Source organism: Hemitrygon akajei, chromosome 6 (genome assembly GCF_048418815.1).
Source record: "Hemitrygon akajei chromosome 6, sHemAka1.3, whole genome shotgun sequence".
NCBI lineage: Eukaryota > Metazoa > Chordata > Chondrichthyes > Myliobatiformes > Dasyatidae > Hemitrygon > Hemitrygon akajei.
Genome location: NC_133129.1, coordinates 66,451,775 through 66,473,748, shown reverse-complemented (window position 1 = coordinate 66,473,748; position 21,974 = coordinate 66,451,775). Strand labels below are relative to the sequence as shown.

General features: G+C 43.9%; 1 protein-coding gene across 1 annotated transcript in view; it reads left to right on the top strand.

The window, feature by feature from the left end:
* Positions 1–223: 223 nt before the first annotated feature.
* cemip2 (cell migration inducing hyaluronidase 2) overlaps positions 224–21,974 on the top strand; it is a 100,797-nt gene continuing 79,046 nt past the window's right edge. Inside the window, exons 1-2 of the mRNA XM_073048544.1 lie at positions 224–599; positions 21,127–21,490. Of these exons, the coding sequence (XP_072904645.1) occupies positions 21,142–21,490 (349 nt within the window). The 5' untranslated portion in view covers positions 224–599; positions 21,127–21,141. The remainder of the gene's footprint in view (positions 600–21,126; positions 21,491–21,974) is intronic.

Here is a 21,974-nt window from a genome sequence, read left to right as displayed (position 1 = left end):
CATTCAGCTAAAGCGATTCAATACAGGGGACGTCAACACGGTACTTACATTGCAATCGAGGGAAGCTGTATAGAATGGGGTTGGATATACATGAGATGCCCATTAGAGGTCGTCAGTTACTCGTTTCTGGTTGGAAATGAGGAAGAATGATTTACCACTCTGAGAGCGAAAAAAAATCTATGACGACAAAGCGAAACCCCACCTTATTCGTGTGGCTGATTTAACCCAATCCGTACTCTACACTTCCTTTTCCTATGCACTGCCCTGACTCGGGTCAAGGCGAGAGGAGGGTTTCTCTCCTTTTTTTCTTCCTTTCGCTCACACACAAAAGTTTTGGAGTTTAAGAAAGTTAAAGGAATCACAACCTAGAAGCTGGAAGCCGAGCTTTGGGGCGCATGGTGCGATGTAGCGGCCGGAGGAGTTTAGAACAGCCACCAGCAACACTCCGCCCCAGAATAAAAGGCACTACGCTGCCGAGAACGTGAATGGCTCTGAAGAAGATGCTGAGAGTCGTGTGCCGATCATGAAGGCCAGTGACTTTGACACATCGTAACATCCCGTGTGTGTCTTTTAAATAAAACGCTGCACATCTTAATAAGGTAAGGAAATATCACCCCTCCCCCAGTCCCATCTGACAATCCTGTGGTCTGAACATTTGAAAGTTCAGACAACGGCATAGATACGTCTGGTACGGATTTCAAAACTCTTTTTGCACCACTGTCGCTGTAGTTAATGAATTTATTATTGGTATGTGATCTATTTAATCCTTGAGCTTTACGCGAGCAGGGAATTTCATTACACTGGTGAAAATGACAATAGACTGATCTGAATGAGCTGAAGAGATTGTTGTATATGTGTGTCGGTGGGTACTTGAGGGCAGTCACCTTACACGCAATCGGGATACAAGTGGTATTATTTTGTTACGAGTACAGCGTGACTTATTGGTAGAGAGCAGGCTGGAGAATTGGTAGAAAAGATAAAGAGGTCTGTTTGATGTTCCTTCACCTCCTTTTGTTTCTTATGAACAAGGTTGTTGCCCATCCCCCCACCTCCCTTCCCCTCATCAATGAGGATGTGACAAGTCGCCCAGTAAATAGGGCGAAACAGTTCCCTGGTGTGCTCGGGCTGTCGGGCACTAGCTGGCAGGAGGACGAAAAATGAGATGGGAATTTTGTTCTAAGCAGCATTGTGGTGTGTCGAAGGACAGAGCATTGCTCACGAATTAATCGCTTTCAAAAGGGGATTAATAAATACTTGAGGTAATTTTGTTATCGGAAAGAATAGGGCAGTTTGATCTCTCAAAAAGCCACAATGGTATTATTCCACATTGGGTCAGTCTTCGGAGATACCATGCAATCTAAACTGTAACAGATGTATATACCATTGCTTTCTTTGGAAACCAAAATGAAGCAATTTGCACTACTCCCATGTTTCCTGTTTAATCTTTCATTCTTTGATACGAACGTAACCAGACGCTTCTTAAAAAGCAATGGTCTCCTCGTGTTTGTCAGAATTCCCTTCGGACATGAGTGTTTTTTGAGGGTGATTCAGATCCTGGAACTTGGCTTCTCCACAATAACCCTAGACTCAGCCTTGGTGGTATTGGCTATCTGCACTGCAGTGAGCTCCCAATGGATTGTGTGGGCAGTTCTGGAACCCTGCAAGTTACAGAGGCTCTCTGAAAGAAGAACCCTTGACCTAACCCAACTCTTACTTTGCATTTTTTCCCCTTTTTCTGTGTTGCTTAGTGACCTTCCTCTTTAATCTGCTTTATCTGCCCCTTCTGATAGTGCGTTCCACCTGACACAAAATTTGAATGTCATTTTGCTGATCATATTAAATATAAGCCCTTTGGTTTTTCTTGTAGCTGCTTTCCAATGATTCTGAGTTAATGCATTATGATATTGTGCTCAGTAATTCTCTGGGGGTCTGCGTTGCAGTCACTGGAACTCTCTTGGGTCTGAAGGTTGTAGGTTCAAGTCCAGTATTGGCATATTATCCAGGCTGACCTCCAATACAGCAGCGAATAAATATATTGGTGACAATCTCTTTCAGGTGAGACATTAATCCAGGGCCCCATCTACCCTCCCTGGTGGATGCACTCGATCCAATGGTCCCAGAAGTAAGAGTGCTAGTGACTGTAGGTAGCTGAGCCTAAATGCCACAGGGAGGCTTGGAAATGGATGTAGAAGCAATGCGGTAGCTTGTCTTAGGCGCCATTCCCCAGCTGGTGGATCGTGGAAGTGGCACTCTGATTAGGGCCCATCTGGAATATCGCATTGTAGGATGTCAGAGGCTTTGCATAGGGTGCAGAAGAGTTTGACCAGCATCGTTCCTGGATTAGATCGCATGTGTGATGAAGAGAGATTGGCAAACCTGTGTTGATTTCTCTGAGATGGCAGAGGCTGAGGAGAGATTGGATAGAAGTTTATAAAATGATGGGAGGCGGAGATAGGGTACCCAGCCACTATGCTTTTCTCAGGGCATGCATTTAAGGTGAGAGGGTGAATATTTAATGGAGATGTGCAGGGCATTTTGCTCTTGTTGAGTGATGGCTGCCAGGCATGGTGGTGGAGGCAGATATAATTCAAGATTGTTTTATGTTCTTTCTAGTATGCAAGTGCAGAAGAGAACAAAATAATTGTTACTCCATATCTAATGCGGCACAATATGGTAAAGAACACCTCGTCGTCGGTAGGTCGCATCTGGAATTTCCAGTTGGCCGACGATTTCCCTCCACGCCGCTCTGTCCCGACACTTGTCGTTAATGCCGCTGTTTTGATCCTTTATTGAGACTGACGTATTGGGAAATCATGTACTTGGCAGGTTACAGCAGTGGTTTGCCTTTGCCTTAATAAGCATAAATAAACATAAATACTTAAGGTAGCTTATACATTGTATGACCATAAGTTGACAATACATACAGGAGTGTCTGTACATAAGGTGACTGACAGGAAATGATAGAGTAGTGTTAACTGGGTGTGTGGAGGTGGAGACGTTGATCAGCCTTGCTGATGTTTTTGAAGTGGGTGGTCCTGGCTTGGATGTCACGTAGCCTCTTCCCCGCTGGGAGTGGGACTAACAGTGGGTGGGTGGGATCCTTCGTGATGTTGCCCTTTTCCGGCACCTTTCTGCATATATGTGCTTGATGGGGGTAAGCTGGTGCCGGTGATGTGCTGGGCAGTTTTTGACTACATGTCGTAGAGCCTTCCTGTTTGCTGTGGTGCACTTCCAGTACCATGCAGCTTGTTAGGATGATCTTTACTGTCGAATGTTGCAAGTATGGACGTGCATAGTCCCGCTCTCCTCAGCCTTCTCACAAAGTATAGGTGCTGGCGAACTTTCCTGATAGGGTGGAGCATGTTCTGGGATCATGAGAGGTTGTGTGCGATGTCCCAGGAGTTTGAAACTGCTCAGTGTCTACTGAGGGTGTGAGTTCTCCTGGAGTCGATAACCATCTTTGTCTTGTTGACAGTGAGGAAAAGATTATTTGCCTGGCACCAGGCCTGAAACTCTTCAACCTCCTGTCTCATCATTACTGGCAGAGACACTCAGCACTGTTGTGTCATTGGCAAACTTGACCATGTGATTACACAGGTATTTGGCCATGCAGTCATATGTAAGCAGGGTACGATAGAAGCAATTAAATGTTTCTTGGACATGTATGTGGGTATGCAGGGAATGGATGAATATGGAGCATGTGCAGGCAGAAGGGATAAGTTTAATAAGGTGTCATTAGCTAAGTGTGATACAACAATGTGGGCTGAAACGGCCTGTACTGTCCTAAATAAAAGAAGCAAGTTAAAAGTTAAAATCTTAGAATGTACATTTGGATAAAGGGCATGGCAGTTTCCTTTGGAAAACACAATGCCTCAGTTTAGGAATTTAATTCTTTGGCTCTGTATCTCTGATTTTCATCACTCTATGACTCCTAATCTTAAACTGAGCTGTGCCACATAGCCTTTGGTACCAATTTCACCTTGCTTTGGCCATTGTTAAAGGTGTCACAACAGGAATTGCCTTTGTGAAATATCATCACATTTGGTGTGTGCTTTTGGAATATTTTTTCCGCTGTAAGAGTTCCAAGCAATTAACTAGTCCATTGTGCCTCAGCCAACTACTTGGAAGAGCCCTCCAGCTGGTCCCACTCTGGTCTCACTCTGTTCCTTTCACTGCCATGAAAGATTTCCACCGTACAAGTTTTTATATTCCATTTCCTTTTGAAAGTTGCTGAGTGTGCTTACGCAGTTCTGACTGCAATAACTTGCTGTATCTTTTGTAAGAGAACCTTCGCCCTTTTTCACTTTAATGTGGGTGCCCTCTGGGTATTGACCATTTTGACACAGATCAAATTCTTCTTAAGTGGTCTCAAAGTAGCTTACCTTTATATTTAATCTTTTCTCTACTTATGGTTTCTTTTAATTGCCTTCTGTTTTTAAAAGCTTCCCAATTCTCTACCTTCCCAGTAATTTTTGCGATATTGTATGCCTCTTTTACTTTTTTTGCTGTCTTTGACTTCCTTTGTCAGTCATGGTTGCCTCATCTTCCCTTTAGAATATTCATCTTTGGGACACATCTATCCAGTGCCTTCCAAATTGCCCCCAGAAACTTTAGCCGTTGCTGCTCTGCTGTCACCCCTGATAGTTCCACTTCCAATCAACTTTGGCCAGCTCCTCTCTCATGCCTCTATAATTCCCTTTACTCCACTGTAATATAGATACATCTGACACTAGCTTCTCCCCCTCAAACTGCAGGGTGAATTCTATCTTCTTATGATTACTACCTCCTAAGAGTTTCTTTGCCTTAAGTTCCCTAATCAAATCTCGTTCTTTATGCAACACCCAATCCAGAATTGCTTTTTCCCGAGTGGGCTCAACAAAAAGCTGATCTAAAAGGCTGTCTCAATCTACCTGCATATTGAAATCCCACTTGACTATCATAACATTGCCCTTTTTACAGGCCTTTTCTATCTCCAATTGTAATCCGTATCCTAAATCCAAGCTACTGTTTGGGGGTCTGCATGTGACTCCCATCGGGTTCTCTTTTACCCTTCTGCCCACAAGGATACTACATCTTCAGATCCTATGTCACTTTTTTCTAAGAATTTGAGTTCAGTTTTGCCAACAGAGCCACCCCAACCCCTCTGACTACCTGTGTGTCCTTTTGCTACGAGGTGTATCCTTGAACGTCATGCTCCCAACTATGATCTTCTTTCAGCCTCGACTCAGTATGTCCACGACATCACACCTGCTGATCTCTAACCGTGCTAGAGCTGTCTTTTCTCTTCTTCCCTTTCCCATCAGGCAGAAAACACTGCAGCATATACCACTGGGCCCAGGGATAACTTGTATCCCACTTGACTGTATCTCTCATATGCTTTTGTCTATCTGTGCTGCATTTTAACTGCATTTTGTTTTCTTTTTGCCTCTTTGATGTAATTATTTAAGGCATGATCTGTCTGGAAGGGCACAGAAAAAAGACTTTTGTATGTATCTCAGTATGTGCGACAAGAATACTAGTACTAATATTCCCACTGCGACACTGGCCTCCTGAATCACCCTTCACCCCTCTCTCTGTTAACTTGCTTTCTCTGTTTCCCAGTTCTAGTAAAGGGGCTTGACCCAAACCTTAACTGTTTATCCCCTTCATAGATGAAGCCTGTTATCTTTGTGTTCACAAATTCAAAGCTGCATTACATTGTGGTGTAGGGTTTTGGATGTCTTGAAGTTGTGAACTTTCCCTTTTTTCTTGGATGTCTGCACATTTATCTGCACTGGTGGATTATAGTTCTCTTTTTTTTTAAGACACAAACAAAATGCTCTAGAGACCTTGCATATGTTGGATTTTTCTCTACTTTTTGTTAAGAAAAGAGCTTATCACAGTCTTATCGCTTGTAGTCGTGATTGAAAGATGTGTACATAAATGCAGTTGTATGCTGTATCGATTGGACAATTGCATTACTGTATTGCAATGGAAATTTTATTGAATCATCTCATCAGAAATCAAACTAGGAGAAGTTTTGAGATGAAATTTAGAGTCTGACATCTACAATATAGAAACAGGCCCTTCAGTGCACTGAATCCATGTGAGACATCGTTCTCCATTTACACCAGTCCATGTTTTTCTCCTCACATTCCCATCAACTGCCCCCTAAATTCTACCACTTCAGATTGCAAGCAAGGGGACAATTACAAGGACCGATTTTAAACTACTAACTCATTCGTTTTTCTGACGTGGGACGAAACCAGAGCAGCCAGAGGAAACCTACGCTGTCAAAGAGGCAGTGAACAACCTCCAAACAGACAGCACTCACACTCATGAGGAGGAGGTACAGGAGCCTGAAGACCCACACCAAATGTTCTCAGAACAGTTTATTCCCCTCTGCCATCAAGTTTATGAATAATCCATAAATCCATGAATTCTGCCTTGGTATTCATCTTTTGCATTTTTCTGTAACTTACTATTTAAGGCTTGCACTGTACTGCTGCTGCAAAGCAACACCTTTCACATCAAATGTCATGGATATAAACCTGATTCTGAATCCGAATTGAGGGCAGGAATGACCTTTGATCCCTGGAGCTATGAGGTGGTAGCTGCAACGCTGTCCAGTCCCAAGGCAGTAAACCTACTGCAGAGGTAGCAGAGATGAACAATTTGGGCTTGACAGAGAGCCAAGAAAAGCTGGTATTGTTTTTCTGGGAAAACCAAGGACGAAAGAACAAGTTTGGTAACTGGAGGACACAGATTTAAGATATTTGTCATCAAGTGAACTGGGTCTCTTGAGAAAAAATCACTGAGTAGAAACCTATTAGAGAGCTTTAAAATTACAGAAGGTCTTGATACAGAATGCAAGGAAGTATCCTACTGGAGTCTATCGATATAAGACAGTCACCCTGAAGTCCAGTCGAGAATTTGGGTGAAACCTTGTTACCTACAGAGCAATGAGAATGTGGAATTCATTGCTAGAGAGAGAGATTGCACTGAATTGTATAAGTGCTTTCAGGGAGTGGCAGGAGAGTTGGGGGTAGAAAGAGAGGATTATGCAAATAGATGGGGAAAGACTGGAGGATTCAAGGGGAGCTTCAAAGCCAAAATGGGCTGATTGTGCTGATTGGCCTGAGTCTGTGGTGTATAACTGATGTAATCTTATGTAAACTACAGGAGGAGGAGGAGAGGTATTGACGTTCATGCGAATTGTTGTGATCTGAAAGCACAGCGAAGGCAGATTGACTGAGAACATTCCAAAGGGAATTAGGTACACTTACAATGGGGGGGGGGGGGGGGGGAATGGGGTCTAATGTGATAACTCCTTCAAAAAAAAAACCCCAGTCTGGCGTGGTGAAGTGTGGAACCACCTCTGTGACCTTTGTAAGGGCTAATTGTTTCTCTTGGTGTCACTGGTTTCAGTACATTTCTATCTGTTGTTTTGTGCGCTTGGAATCGGACATTTGAACTTCTGAGATGTGTTTGGAGGTTGCACAGAGCAATATGATTGTGTCAACAATTGGTAATTGCTTTATTGTTGTCACATACACTGAGGTACAGTGAAATGCTTTGTGTTGCGTGCCATCCATAAAGACCATTCCGAAATCTGTACATTGAGGAGGCACAAAGGGAAAGGCAATACCAGCCTGCAGAGTATACCGTTACAGAGAAAGTATAGTTTCGGTAGAGGAATAAAGTGCAAAGGCCACGCTCGGCAAGATTAAGGGATTGAAGGGTCATTTTGCATTAAAAGATGTCCATTCAAGAATCGGATTCGGGTTCAATATCATTGACAAATGTCGTCAAATTTGTTTTACTGCAGCAGTACAGTACAATACATAAAAATTACAAATTTCAATAAGGTATATATTTATCAATCTTTTATCAATCCTGTGCAGTGGTCCCCTCTGTACCAGGCAGTGATGCAACCAGTTTGGAATGTTTTCCATGGTACATCTGCAGAAGTTTGTGAGTGTTGTTGGTGACATAACAACTCTCCTCAAACTCCTATTGAAATATAGCTGCTGCTGTAATTGCATCAATATGATGGGCCCAGAACAGATCTTCAGAGATGTTGAGACCTGGGAACCTGCTCACTCTTTCCACTGCTGATCCCTCATTGAGGACTGGTGTGCGTTTCCCTGACTTCTTCTCGAAGTCCACAATCAATTCCTCGGTCTTACTGATGCTGAGTGCAACACCATTCAACCAGCTGATTTATCTCACTCCTGTCCACTTCCTCATCACCATCTGAAATTCTGCCAACAACGGTTGTGTTATTGGTAAACTTATAGATGTTGTTTGAGCCGCACAGTCATGGGGGTAGAGTGCGAGAGAGTAGAGCAGTGGGCTAAGCACGCATCCTTGAGGAGTACCAGTGCTGATTGTCAGTGAGGGAAAAAAATATTATTTCCAATCTGTACTGATTGTGGTCTCCCAATGAGGAAGCAAAGATCCAGTTGTAGATGGAGGTATTGAGGCCCATGTTTGGGAGCTACTTGATTAGAAGTGAGGGTATGATGGTATTGAATGCTGAACTGTAATCAATAAACAGCAGCCTGACGTAGGTATTGTTATCATCCAGGTGATCCGAGGCGAAGTGGAGTGCCAGTGAAGTAGCCGCTGCAGACTTATTGTGGTAATAGGCAATTTGCAGTGGGTCCAGGTCCTTTCTTCGGCATGAGTTGGTTCTGGCCATGATCCACCCTTTGAAAGCACTTCACTGTAGATGAGAGTGCAACTGGGAATTGGTACGATTGTCATCCTTTTTGAAACAGGTGGGATTCTTCAAATGCAGCCGTGAGGGATTGAAGATGGCCTTGAACACTCCCACCAGTTGGTTGGCACAGGTTTACAGTACCCTACCAGGTACGGCATCAGCGTCTGCCTCCTTGTGAAGGTTCACCCTCTTAAAAGATGTTCTGACATCAACCTTTGAGTCAGAGATCATAGGTCACCGGATGTTGCAGGGATTTGGTCAGGTGTAGTTTTATTGTCCTTTTCATAATGTGCGTTAAAGGCATTGAGCTCATCTGGGAGTGAAGCATCACAGCCATTCATGAGATTAAGTTTCACCTTGTAGGAAGTAATGGCCTGCAAGCCCTGCTAGAGCCAACGTGCATCCAATTCCTTCTCCAGATTTAATCAGAATTGTTTTTTTTCCATGTTTAAAATGGCCTTCTGCAGGTCGGTAGGTCTTCTTGTATAGTTCTGATTCACCGGTCTTGAATGCCACTCAGGAGACTACGAATCCACGGCTTTTGCTTTGGGTATGTCTGGTATGTTCTTGAAGGCACACATTCATCCACACAGGTCTTGATGGTGTTTTTGACAACTGTGGCAAATTCATTTAGATTCCAAGATGAATTTCTTAATATTATCCAGTTCACTGTCTCAAAGCAATCCTGTAAGTGGTCTGCCACCTCCCTTGACTATATCTTCTGGGTCCTCATCACCAGTGCTTTGTGCTGCAGTTTTTAGTCCCCATGGGGATGGATAAAGTATCTGTCTATCATCTATCTATCTATCTATCTTTTTAGTCCCTGCCTGTATACTGGGAGTAGAAGAACAGCCGGGTGATCAGACTTTCCAAAGTGCAGGTGTGGGATGGCACAGTAAGTGGTATAACAGTGGACAAGTGTGTTGGCTCCTGGTGATATCGAGATGGATGCTGTCCTTGAGCCTGATATGTTTTTCAAGCTTTTATCTCTTCAGGAAATTAGGAAGAAGAGAGAATGACTCTGGTGGAAGTGGTCCTTGATAATGCTGGCTGCTTTCCTGAGGTAGTGGGAAATGTTGTCAGAATCCATGGAGGGGAGGCTGGGTTTTGTGATGTGCTGAACTGCTTCCAGCAATGACTGCAGTTTCTTGGGCGGACCAGTTCCCGTACGGGCCACGATGCATCAGGATAGACGCTTTCCGTTCATCTGTAAAATCTGGTGTGTGTCAGTGGGGACACGCTGAATTTCATTAGCCTTCTGAGGAAGTAAATAATACAGCGCTGGCTGCCCATGTATGTTTGCTTAATCCACGGACTCTGAGTGAGGACGCCCTGCAGTGGGGTGCTTGGTTGTCATTCGGGGCAGTGAACTTTGTGCTGGTGGTATCTGATATAGTTGCTACCAGCAGTGTGAAACACAGTAAGGTGGCAAGCGGTAGCTGGTACAGTACCAGCTTGGACGTCAGCCTGGATTGACCATTCATCTCCTCAGAGGGAGGCTAAGGCTTTGCAGTCATTGCAATAGCAAACAGAACCCATCTAGTGAGTGATGAATTTTCCTTGGCCTGCCCTTTGACTGTTCCTTTGTGTAAATATCACAATGCAATACCATAAATGGGTTGTGCTGGAAACAGACAATTCCTGAAAATATTCAGGATGTCAGTTCATACCTCAAAGGGGTGAACATGTAATTTACAAAAAAAAAGACTTTCTGTCATCATATCCAAATGATGGCATTTGGAAGAGTTATTTAGCTAACACTGGATAGAGTTGCATGGTTATTGGTGCCCTGGTTTATAATTAATATCACTAACAGAGATGTCTGAATGTCATGAATGTGCAGATGATGGAAGTATGAAATAAAAGCAGACGATACTCAAGTACTCAGCAGTTTGGACAGCAGCTGTGGAGAGCGAAGCAGCCTGAGTTACAGAGCTTTTGCAGCATTTTCTATTTAAACATTTTTTTTACGAAGAGTTGTTTCATCAAGTTTGGGGTACTTTGTGCAAATTGTTTCCAACTTAGCAACAGTGATTGGACCTATAAAATCATTCTGTTTTGAGATGTTCTGTTGATGGAATTCTGAAAATAGAATTTAATCCTAACAAGTGTGAGGTGATTTGTCAAATAGGAGTTTTTTATATATATATATATATATATATATCCAATAAATGGTGGGTCAGGAAGGAGTGTTGATGACCAGAAACACCTGAGAGTTTAAGTGACAACATGGGTTGTTAGGACGCTAAAGAAGGTACCTGCCATGCTTACCTTCATTGATCAGGGAAAAGAACATAAGATTTGGTATGTTAAGTGGCGGGGTGGAGATGCATCTCTGCCAAAGGAGGGGTAAGGTGCTCTTACCTTCTGCTAGACTGCAGGTCACCCTTGGGCAAGGTGAGGTACCTGCTTAGTCCCTTCAGTCAGGGTCACATAAAGCCTTGGGGGCAGGTGGTGGATGGTCCTATGAGCAGCTGATGCATGCCTCAAGTCCTGGTTATGCGACCACTGACGCCAGGCAGACGATACTCTGAAGAGTATTGATAATGGCTGGGGTTAACCGTCTTGTGAAGACGCCACCCAGAAGAAGGCAATGGCAGATATCCTCTATAGAAAAATTTGCCTAGAACATGGCTGTAGACCATGATCACCCATGTCACGAGATCCACCATGTAATGATGATGATATGTTGGAACTTTACAAAGTATAGGGGCTGGATTGCATTTGGAATACTGTGCACTGTTCTGGTTGCCCCAGACTATAGGAAGAATTGAATGTGCTGGAGAGAGTGCAGATATATTGATTAGAGGACTTTCATTGATGGGGGAGAGATTAGATCAGCTGAGGGGCAAACTGATATGATTATGAAGGCCATAGATGGGATAGAACATAGAACTCTACAGACCCTTCGGCCTAAATGTTGTGCCAACCATGTAACTACTCTAGAAATTGCCTAAAATTGCCCCAGCGCATAGCCCTCTATTTTTCTAATCTCCATCTACCTATCCAAGAGACTCTTAAAAGATCCTATTGTATCTGCCCCCTCCACTGTTGCTGGCAATGCGTTCCATACACCCACCACACTGTGTCGAAAAACTTAGCCCTGACATCCCCTCTGTATCTACTTCCAAGTACAGTCGGTCCTCCTTATCTGCGGATTCCACATGCACGGATTCAACCAACCGTGGATTGGGGCAGTTCTCTCTCCAGCACTCGTTGTTTGAGCATGTACAGACTATTTTTTCTTGTCATTATTCCTTAAACAATACAGTATAACAACTATTTACATAGAATTTACATTGTATTAGGTATTATAAGTAATCTAGAGATTATTTAAAAGTACAGGCAGTCCCCGGGTTATGAACGAGTTCCGTTCCTGAGTCCGTCTTTAGGCCGGATTTGAAGTCAGAACAGGTACATCCGGTATTATTTAGCGTCAGTTAGTAAAACATTTGTCTTAGTATATAGTATATATTTTACCTTTCTATGCATATAAAACTTAAGAAACATACGTATTTCAATAATTAAACCACTGCGTTGCTTAGTAATATATGTAGCTTTCATTGGGGCAGGGCCTTTCACATGGCTCCATTAAAATTGTTCCGATCATTGACCGACTGTAGCCTAACACTTTTCCAATGACCGATGGCGTTTCAACTCTTTCCGATCGCTTTATTACTTCCACTTTATTTTCAATCATGATCGTGATTATTTTCATGAACAGAAACACTGCGGATTCAGAGCTGCACCAGGTCCTAATGTCCACCGCACTGAGACAGGTTAAATAAAGTCCAGGGTTCCGCTGGGTCCTAAAGACCACCACATTGAGACAGGTTAAATAAGGGACTTGAGCATCCACGATTTTTGATCTCCGCGGGTGGGGGGGGGGGGGGTCCTGGAACCAATCCCCCATGGATAAGGAGGGTCGACTGTACCTTGTGTTAGCCATTTCAGCCCTGGGTAGATAAGCAATACCTTTTTCTGATGGTAGAGATACCAATAATAAGAGAGCATGGGTTAAGGCAAGAGGTAGGAATTTTAAGGGGGATCTGCAGGACCTTCTCACAGAGTGGTTGACGTCTGGAATACACTGCTAATGGAGGTGGTGGAGTCCGATACAATGACTACACTTGAATTTAAAGGCATGTCAGTCTAAATAAGCAAGGCATGGAAGAATCGAGTCTTTATGTGAGCAAATGAGATTAGTGCAATTGGGCAAAAAGGTTAGGATGGATATGGTGGGCCAACTTAGTAACTCTTAGCTTTAAGTATACTTGTTACTGAAGACTTGTGTTTGTTGGAAAGGGACAGGCTGTGGGTTTCAGAGCTGACTCTATTCTGTTGGATTCACCAATGATAGTCAAATTTGCAAAAATATATATGGCAGCTATTTATCAATGTAAATTTGGAAATGAAAGAGGAGCTAGTTATCTAACTGCTGGGTTCATGGAGGACTGTTCATTGAGGGTAGATTCTGATCTGAAAATGACTTGCTGTCACTTGAAACCAGTGTTATTTTCCTTTGGTAATATTTCTGAAGGGGTGGCTTGTTACCACACCAGTGCTGTGGGTTCCGGGGAGCCTAATGTACCCAGTATGGGACCTGCAGACTTTGCCGTCAGTATGTCAGTAGTAAGTTTAGGGGTTGGAGTACTGACTTGGCTTCTGTGAGCTCTGTATGAATGGATGTTGTCCTTGATTCTGTCATACAAGCTCCGCTTTGAGCAGTCTTGGGGCATTGGTTCCTGGGTGTGTGTATATATAGTCGCTACTTCTGACAGTGGAGTATTTCTTCAGTTCTGCACAGGAACACCAGGCTAGAGTCTTGTGCTCGAGCCCTCGGAGTGAGACTTGAACCCATAACCTCATAATTAAGGCAGGCGACTGACCTGCGGAACCATAGCTGACTCTCCGCTTTTCATGTGGGCAGGAATTCCTGACTGCTAATCTGCTAACAATGAAAACTGTTGTGGTTTTTTTTGAGTTTTGATTGCAGTAACATTTTTGAGAAATTGCTGAAGTAATGATTTAATTTCTGTGGACGAGAGGGAGCATTTAATTACATTGTGAAGTTTGCCTCCTAGAATTGAGGAGGAATTTTTGAAACCCTTTCATTATCGTACTGTACTGTTTAACGTTTTATTCTCCCCTCTCAAACTGAATTGGCGCAAAACATCTGTGTTTATGGGCAACATTAATGCTGGTGGCCATCAGCACTGGCAACAAAAAGGAGGCTGTATTCCTTCCCCTTCCTCCATCTTTTTCTGGTTTCTTGACCCACCCCCCTTCCAGTCCTAATTAAGTGTCTCAGCCCAAAATATCAACTATTTATTCCTCTCCATAGATGCTGTTTGACCTGGTGTATTCCTCCAGAATTTTATGTTGAGTTTTGCTCTTAATTCCAAGAAGGAGATCACAGAAAACTTCTTCACCAGAGAGTGAGGAACTGGGAGCAGATTTCATGATATATGTCAGTGATTATAAATCTGATTCCGATTGTGATTTAGAACAGGGGTTCCCAACCTTTATTATGCTGTGGAGCAATCCTGTAAAGCAAGGAGTCCGTGGACCCCAGGTTGGGGGGAGCCCCTGCTCTAGAAGGGTTTGCTGATGTGAGGCCAGGGCAGATGGATGAGCTTGTGTGGAACATAAATGTCAAAGCAGATATGTTGTTATCTAGTAAAAACAGAAAAGGATGGAATAGCTTGGTAGGTCATGTAGCACTAATGGAGAGAATTAGGATTTGTGCTTCAGATTAAGTTCCGGTTTAATCAGAAGGTTTCCCCTTTTTCTATGGTATTCATTAGTTATTTTAGCACAGGATTTAAGGTAGATTGTTACCTTGGGTAGGCAGGATAGACTGGTTTATAACTTGAGGAGAAGTGGAACCGGCTTGCTCAGGGAAGTGTTTCCTTGGAGCTGTAGATTTAGCAGTGGGTTGTAAGCACCGGCTTTTGTCGCAGTTTATTATGTAACCAGATCGAGGAGTCTTCAGCAGGGACACTTTTATCACCAGGCTGCAGTTGGAGTGCGTTGTTCTCTAGACAGGAGAAGGGAACCCGCAGGTGTGGGGTTAAGTGGTGGGAATCAAGATGTATTCTATCTAGTAGGCTAGACATTTACTGTATCTCCTGAATCCAGCTATGAGTTGAGCCACTCAGGATGGCATATAAAAATGGCAATCAATTGGAAGACACACAGCTTCATAATGCTATTTAAAAAGCCAGTTCTTCCTCCTCGGAGTCACTTAATCATCACTTCCTCTCTGCTGAAACTCAATTATGTCTGATTTGGGATTTTTAGCCATTTTTATTTGCATGGTATCTGTGGTAAACCCATTGTGTTTGCGGTCATCCCCTGTGTATCTGGGGGAATTGGATGCACTGAGCCAGTAACCAGACTGAGAATTAAACCTGGAGAAGTTTACTTATTTATAAAACAGAACATTCTGGAAACACTCTAACAACATCTGTGGAGTTAACATTTCAGTATTAATATCCTTTGTGAATATAGTTTGTTGCTTTGACAAGCGCATTTAGTTTATCTTAAATTGACTTGAAGAACCAAGGAATATTGGCCTTGGGTGGAATCTTGATTTTGTGTAACACAACATTGTCTCAAAATATTGTGCAGTATTGTATGGAAAACATGTCATATAATGGGGATCATTCAGCCCATCTAATCTATGCTGGCAGTTGCTTGGCATGTATTGGCATTGCTTTTTTCCCCCCGATGATTTTTTTGTTTCCTATTTTGTAGTCCTCTGTCATAGCCCATGTAACCTGGAGGAGAACTGCAAGCATCACTATATCCTTTTCACTAACCTGGGATGAGATGTGTCCCAACCAGTCAGCCTTTCTGGTATCTTCCCCTCTTCAATACTGAACCAGTAAAAGAGAGCCAGAATAGTCCTTTCAGCTTCTATTCCTCCACCATTCAATATGGTCGGTTCTCACTTGATTCTCACTTCTTTCCATACTCCTTGGGCTAGTCGCCCAACTTAATCTTTGTGTTTCGATCTCTGCAGAGGGAATTGAATCCACAGGCACAGCAGACTCCTTCACAGCAAATGAAGTTCAACAACCCAGATTTCAATTATGCTTCTCTTGCTCATTGCCCCAGTTTTCTGTCTCTCCCCCTAACCTTCTATCTAATCCATTATGCTGCATGGCTATCTCGCTGACGTTTTAATTCCATCTCTGCTGTTCACCTTGAGTGCCTTGCTGAGGTAACAAGACTCACTTTCTTACCACTCGAAAACAGCATCTGACCATCAGGTTTGCAGTATTGGTTCATATGGCCAATTTGAGGGAGATGCCACTTTGTATTGAGGGTTGGAGAATCAAGGCACATAGCTGTGGTTGAATGACTAGCTTCCTGTTCTCACCTTGCTAGAAACGATCTCAAGATTTTTGATGAAAATCTGATGAGTTAGTTCCTACTCATTATCACACAATTCCTTTTTTTTGTGGTTGGACATGCTGATTTCAGCATGTGCAATGAATCACTTCCTCCAAAGTTTAAAAAAAAACATTGCTCACTTGAAGTCTGATTGTAAGTGCCCTGTTCTGTGGAAAAGGAATGTTTATACTTAGACAAAAGAAGTGGGTTTCAACTTCCAGAAATCTGAAATAAGATAGCTGGACATTTGCAGCCTACTCAGCATCTGAGGAGAGAAGGAGATAAGTTAATCTTTCAGTTGTATACCTCTTTGCTGGATGTGGAGGAAATTGTTGAATAAACAGTTTGGTGCTTCCATGTTTTATTCCACAGTGCAGAGACTAGAAATGTAGTTTGTGTTCCAAGTGCTGTCCAACTAGACTGTTTTTAGAATTAAGACAGAATGCAAGTCAGACAGTGTTGGTGGAAAGAGAAACAGAGTCGATACTTTTAAGATCCAGGACTGTTTGTTAGTACTATTCTGTTCCTGTTGGCTTGATACCGGTATGAGCAAATCAAGTGCTCTCTTTTTTAAAATTTTATTGTCCCTGATAACCTCTGTCATCACTTCACAAATGTGTGTCAGCATTGCTGGTTCCCTTACTTCTGAACTCTAATTTTAGTGTCTGGTTTCCTTTCCCATCCAATAGACTTTCAGTCAAGAGATCTGTGTGACCCTTACTCTAAAAATGAGCGTAATATGCGTGAGATCATTTCAGTTGTGTTGAATTGCTATGAAGTGTTCTTTCATCATCTGCTGTTTTCTGTCCACCCAGTGAGGAACTAGGCCTTGCTGACCTTGTGGGATACTGGGGGATGTCCGTCAACAAGAGTCTGCATAATAGCTTGACCTTTTTCTGGACTCAGAGCCAGCACGTCTCATTAGCAGAGCAAACTTCTCTGTGGATTCTGGGTTTCCTGACACTTGATCTTCCTGCAGCTGGTGGGCACCTCCAGCCATGATCAACAATAATGTATTGAGTCAGGTGTATCAAGAGTACTCGCCCCAGGGTTTTCTAAGAGGGCTTTGGCTTTGATTTGGCCTAGGAGGGGCTTGTAAATTTAAGCACATGTACTGCATCTAATGAGTCTTGTTGCTGTAGAGAAGCGCACACCTAGCCAGTTAATTTCTTGTTCCTCCTCTTATTCCCATTAAATCCGCATGCTGTATGTTGTGAAATTTGTTGTTTTGTGGCAGAATATAGTACAGGTGCTGTATAAATAAAAATCCTGTCGAGCTTTGGGCTTATTTTGTATTCTTAAGTGTGTTAGTGGTAGGATTGTTGATGCTCCTTCAGGAAGGCGAGTTCTGTTCAAAGCTTCATTTTGACGTGCTTCAGAATAAAATGAGCAGAGGAAGCTCTCGAGGCGGGTACTGCTGCAATGTTAGGTGGAAACACAGAGAAGCATCCAAGGGACATGAGCCAAACACGGGTAAATGGGCTGAGGTGAGACTGGTACTTTGGTCAGCATGGCCAGGTTGAGCCCAGGGGCCTGTTTCTGTGCTTTCTGACTATGAGAATGGAGAGAATACGGCAGGGAGACGTGACGAAGGCTGTATTCCTGGGCAGACTGTGGGGTTGAGGATGGCCCCTCCTGGTTTTGTGGTTTCTGAGACCACTGATGAGGTAAACTTGGCAGCTGTGGAATAAAACAGAAATGTCAAAGTTCTTCAGACAGAAATGTCCTGAATATACAATACTCTGTATTCACTAGAAAGCCTGCAGAGGCTGGAAATACAAAACAACAGACACTCGGGGTCAGGCAGTAACGATCGAAATGAATAAACAATCAATATTTTGGGCCAAGACCTCCTTTAGGATTGGAAAAGAAGGGGGAAGATGTCAGAATAAAAAGGTGGGGGGAGGGGAAGGAGGCGAGCTGGGAAGTGATAGGTGAAGCCAGGTGGGTGGGGAAAGATAAAGGGCTGGATGGGAAGGAGTCTATAGGAGAGGAGAATGGAGCATAGGAGGAGGAGATCCAGTGGGAAGAGATAGGCAGGTGAGAAGAGGCAAGGGGCCATAGTGAAGAATGGAAGAACAGGGAAGGGTGAGGGAATTTTTTTTAAACCAGATGGAGAAATCATATTCATACCATTAGGTTGGAGACTACCCAGATGGAATATAAGGTGTTGCTCCTGTACCTTGAGGGTGGCCTCGTATTGGCACTGGAGGAGGCTTTGAATGGGAATTGGAATTAAAATGTATAGCCACCGGGAAGTTCTGCTTTTGGCGGATGAAGCGGTCCCTCAATCTACGATGGGCCTCAGCAGTGTGGAGGTGGCCACATTGCGAGCACCAGACACAATGGGAGACCTGCAGCAGATTTGCAGGTGAAGTGTTGCCTCACCTGGAAGGACTGTCTTGGGTCCTGAATGAAGGTGAAAGAGAAAGTGAATGGGCAGGTGTAGACTTTGGCCATTTGCTGGGATGAATGGAATCACAGAGAGAGAGTGGGGGAGGTAAAGATGTGTTCGGTGGTAGGATTTCTTTGGAGATGGTAGGAGTCGCCAAGGATGATGCATTGGATGCGGAGGCTCATAGGGTGGTAGGCAAGGACAAGAGGAGCTCTGTCACTGTTGGGGCGGCTGGACGATCGGGCGATGCAGACATTTGGGTAGTGGAGGAAATGCAGATGCCTTGAGTCCTGTTCATCCGTCCTCAAACCCTTGAATGAATTTCACTGCACGTATTGAAATAGTCAACCTTCCCTTAAAAAGTGGCCAACAAATGTGGGAAGCATTATTTATATGTAGTGTATAAAGTATAAAATAAAAGCCAGAGTAGGCCTTGCACTGTCGTCTCAATCAATAGGTTGACAACTGATCTTCTGTCTTAAACACCCGCGTAGCTCCCCCTTTCTACTGATTCCTTTGTTCTTCCTAGGTACCCTTGGGATCGAGGGTAGCTTCTCCCACGTTGCTTGCTTTGATCACATCCTTTCCTTTGCCTGCCTGGTAGTCTGCTCTGTGATGGGTCGGAATCGTGTGTCAGCTTTTAGAAATCTGCTGTTGGACAGGTCATAGCAGATGCCTGAGAGCAGCTGGGGTCAGTGTTGGGTTACCGGGCAAAGGATATCTCTCTTCAATTACGTGTCCTAAATTTGGAGGATTTGGCAGTGACAGAGTTGTGGTATCTCTCTTGTGCCTTGAGTTGGTCCAGATCTCAGATGCTTATAGGTGAGCAGAAATCATTGACCCATATCCAAAAATAACCTTCTTACTGTTCCAAAAGATTTTAAAATAGGTGTGCTTTTTTAAAACCAGGATCAGGCTGATTAGAGTAGCATGTTTAACCTGCTGTATAGTCTCCAGTCTTACTGCCTTATTTCACCTCCTGTTCTTCAATGAGAGACCACACCCAACAGGACAGACAAACAGCCAATATGCAAAGGACAACAAAATGCAAATATGAAAGAAAAAAATAGTAATAAATATCGGGAGCATGAGTTCAAGAGTCCTTAAAAGTGAGTCCATAAGGAACAGTTCAGTGAGGGGGTGAGTGAAGTTATCCCTTTTGGTTCAAGAGTCTGATGGCTGAGGGGTAATAACTGTTCCTGAATCTGGTTGTGTGGGTCCTAAGGCTCCTGTACCACCTTCCTGATGACAGCAATGAGAAGCGAGCGTGGCCTGGGTGATGGGGTCCTTGATGATGGATGCTGCTTTCCTGTGACAGCGCTCCATATAGATGTGCTCAGTGGTGGGGAGGGCTTTACCCATGATGGACTGGCCATATCCACTATTTCAGAAGGAATTTCTGTTCAAGGGCATTGGTGTTTCCATACCAGGCCTTGATGTAACCAGTCAATAAACACTCCCCCACACATCTGTAGAAGTTTGTCAAAGTTTTAGATGTCATGCTGAAACTTTGCAAATTTCTAAGAAGGTAGAGCGATTCTGATGATCCAGTTTAGAAGTGTCAGCCATGGATCAGGAGTAGGACATTCACCCCAAAGTCTCACAGTTCTTGTTATACGTCCCATTTCATGGTGGTGCCTCAGGGAGTATGGCCTGCTGGCAGTGCAGCCCTTCACTAAATGGTGGACCATTCAGCCCTCTGAGGTGGAGGATCTCAAGACACTGCCTTGATGCAGAAGGTTCCTTTGGCCAACACTTATCCATGGGCACTTTGCAGGCTACGTTGCAGTGTTAACTTCATGCTGTTTGGCTATAAGGAATTGTGAGACACACTGAGGTGGTGAAATGTGCTATACACGGGGAAGTCTCTCCAGTTATTTCTTTTGATTCCACAGCACAGGATCTAGTGTTTTGTTTCATTCTGTGGACGAAGGCAAGGAGATGGTGTAATTTGTAGAGTTCCTCTTCAAGGATAGTTGAATCAGATTACCTTTAGGCACGCTGGCAGTCCCCAGTAACAATACCCATTGAGTGTCAAGGTAATGCCTCCTTGGATCATTACGCACCAGTTAGTAAGCAGACCAGACTTGGTGGGGTTTTTGCTCTGAAGTGCTCCCTGCTAAGTTGGAAGCCCTTTCTTTTAGTGGAATAGCTAACTCTGTTATTTCTAAACCGTAGCACAGGGACACAGTCGGTACAAAGCCCCTTATTGTTCACAGCCTGCTTTTGTGTGGTGCTTTGTCGAGAGACACTCTGAAAGGGTGGCCTAATCCATTCAGTACAGGATGAAAGAAGTGCAGTAAGACGCAGTATGGAAACTCAATTAAGATTGTAGCCTCAGGGTGTAGTCTGCTCTGTAAGTGAGTGATGGCAGAAAGGGAGAGATTTTGCTGAACGTACACAAAATTCTGGAGGAACTCAGCAGGCCAGGCAGCATCTGTGGGAAAGAGTACAGTTGATGTTTTGGCCAGAAACGTTGACTGTATTCTTTTCCATAGCTGCTGCCTGGCTTGCTGAGTTTCTCCAGTATTTTGTGTGTGTCGCTTGCATTTCCAGTACCTGCAGATTTTCTCCTGTTAGAGATTTTGCTCGTAAGGTTGCAGCCTAACTGTGTGTTCTACTTTAGCCTCTAGGTGTCAGCATGCAAGAGGACTGGAGTCTGCCCCGCCCCTCCCCGCCTTACTCCCCAGCTCCCAATGGGAGGCCTTGCCATAACTCGGCTGGTTACATGCCCGGCAGAGTGATGCCCGTCCGGCCGCCTCCCGCGCCTGCTGTGGGCAGCCACTCTGCGCAGTGGTCTTTCTCCAAGGCAGAGAACCAAGCCACCTTCGTTGCCAGAGGAGGCGAGCAGTGGCAGGAGTCTGAGGCAGCGAAGAGGAGGAGGAGGAAGCGAGTGACAAACAGTCTTGTGTGTGTTGGCGTCTGCCTTGGAGTATTTTTTATTGTGTTGGCTGTTGTATTTGGCACCAACCCGGGTCCTGAGCGCGATGGTAAGTGACAAGTTAAGGATGCAATCCATGTGGGGTGTTGATTTACTGAGTGGGCTGTGGCCTATGGGTATTATGTTTGGATGTATGACTGTTTATTGGGCCTCTTCACGCTGTGGAATCTCTTTGTGCTAATACACAGGCTCCCTCAAATAGCAATGATATTTTTGTGAGGAAATACCTCTTAGTTTGCAGTTTATTCTGTCTTCAAGGTAATTTTTATTAGCACTTTCATTGGGATTAATCTATATTTTGGGAACACAAAATATAGGTGCAAACAGCACCTTGGCCCAATTAGACCACGCCAACCAAGATTCCCATCTTGGCTAGTCCCATTTGACCATGTTCTCCTCAAACCTTTTCTATCCATGTACTTGTCCAAGTGCCCTTTAAGTGTTGTTATTTTACCTGCCTCAACCACTTCCTCTGACAGTTCAATCCATACAGACAACCGTCTGGGTGGAAAAATTTGCTCCGCCAAGTTTTT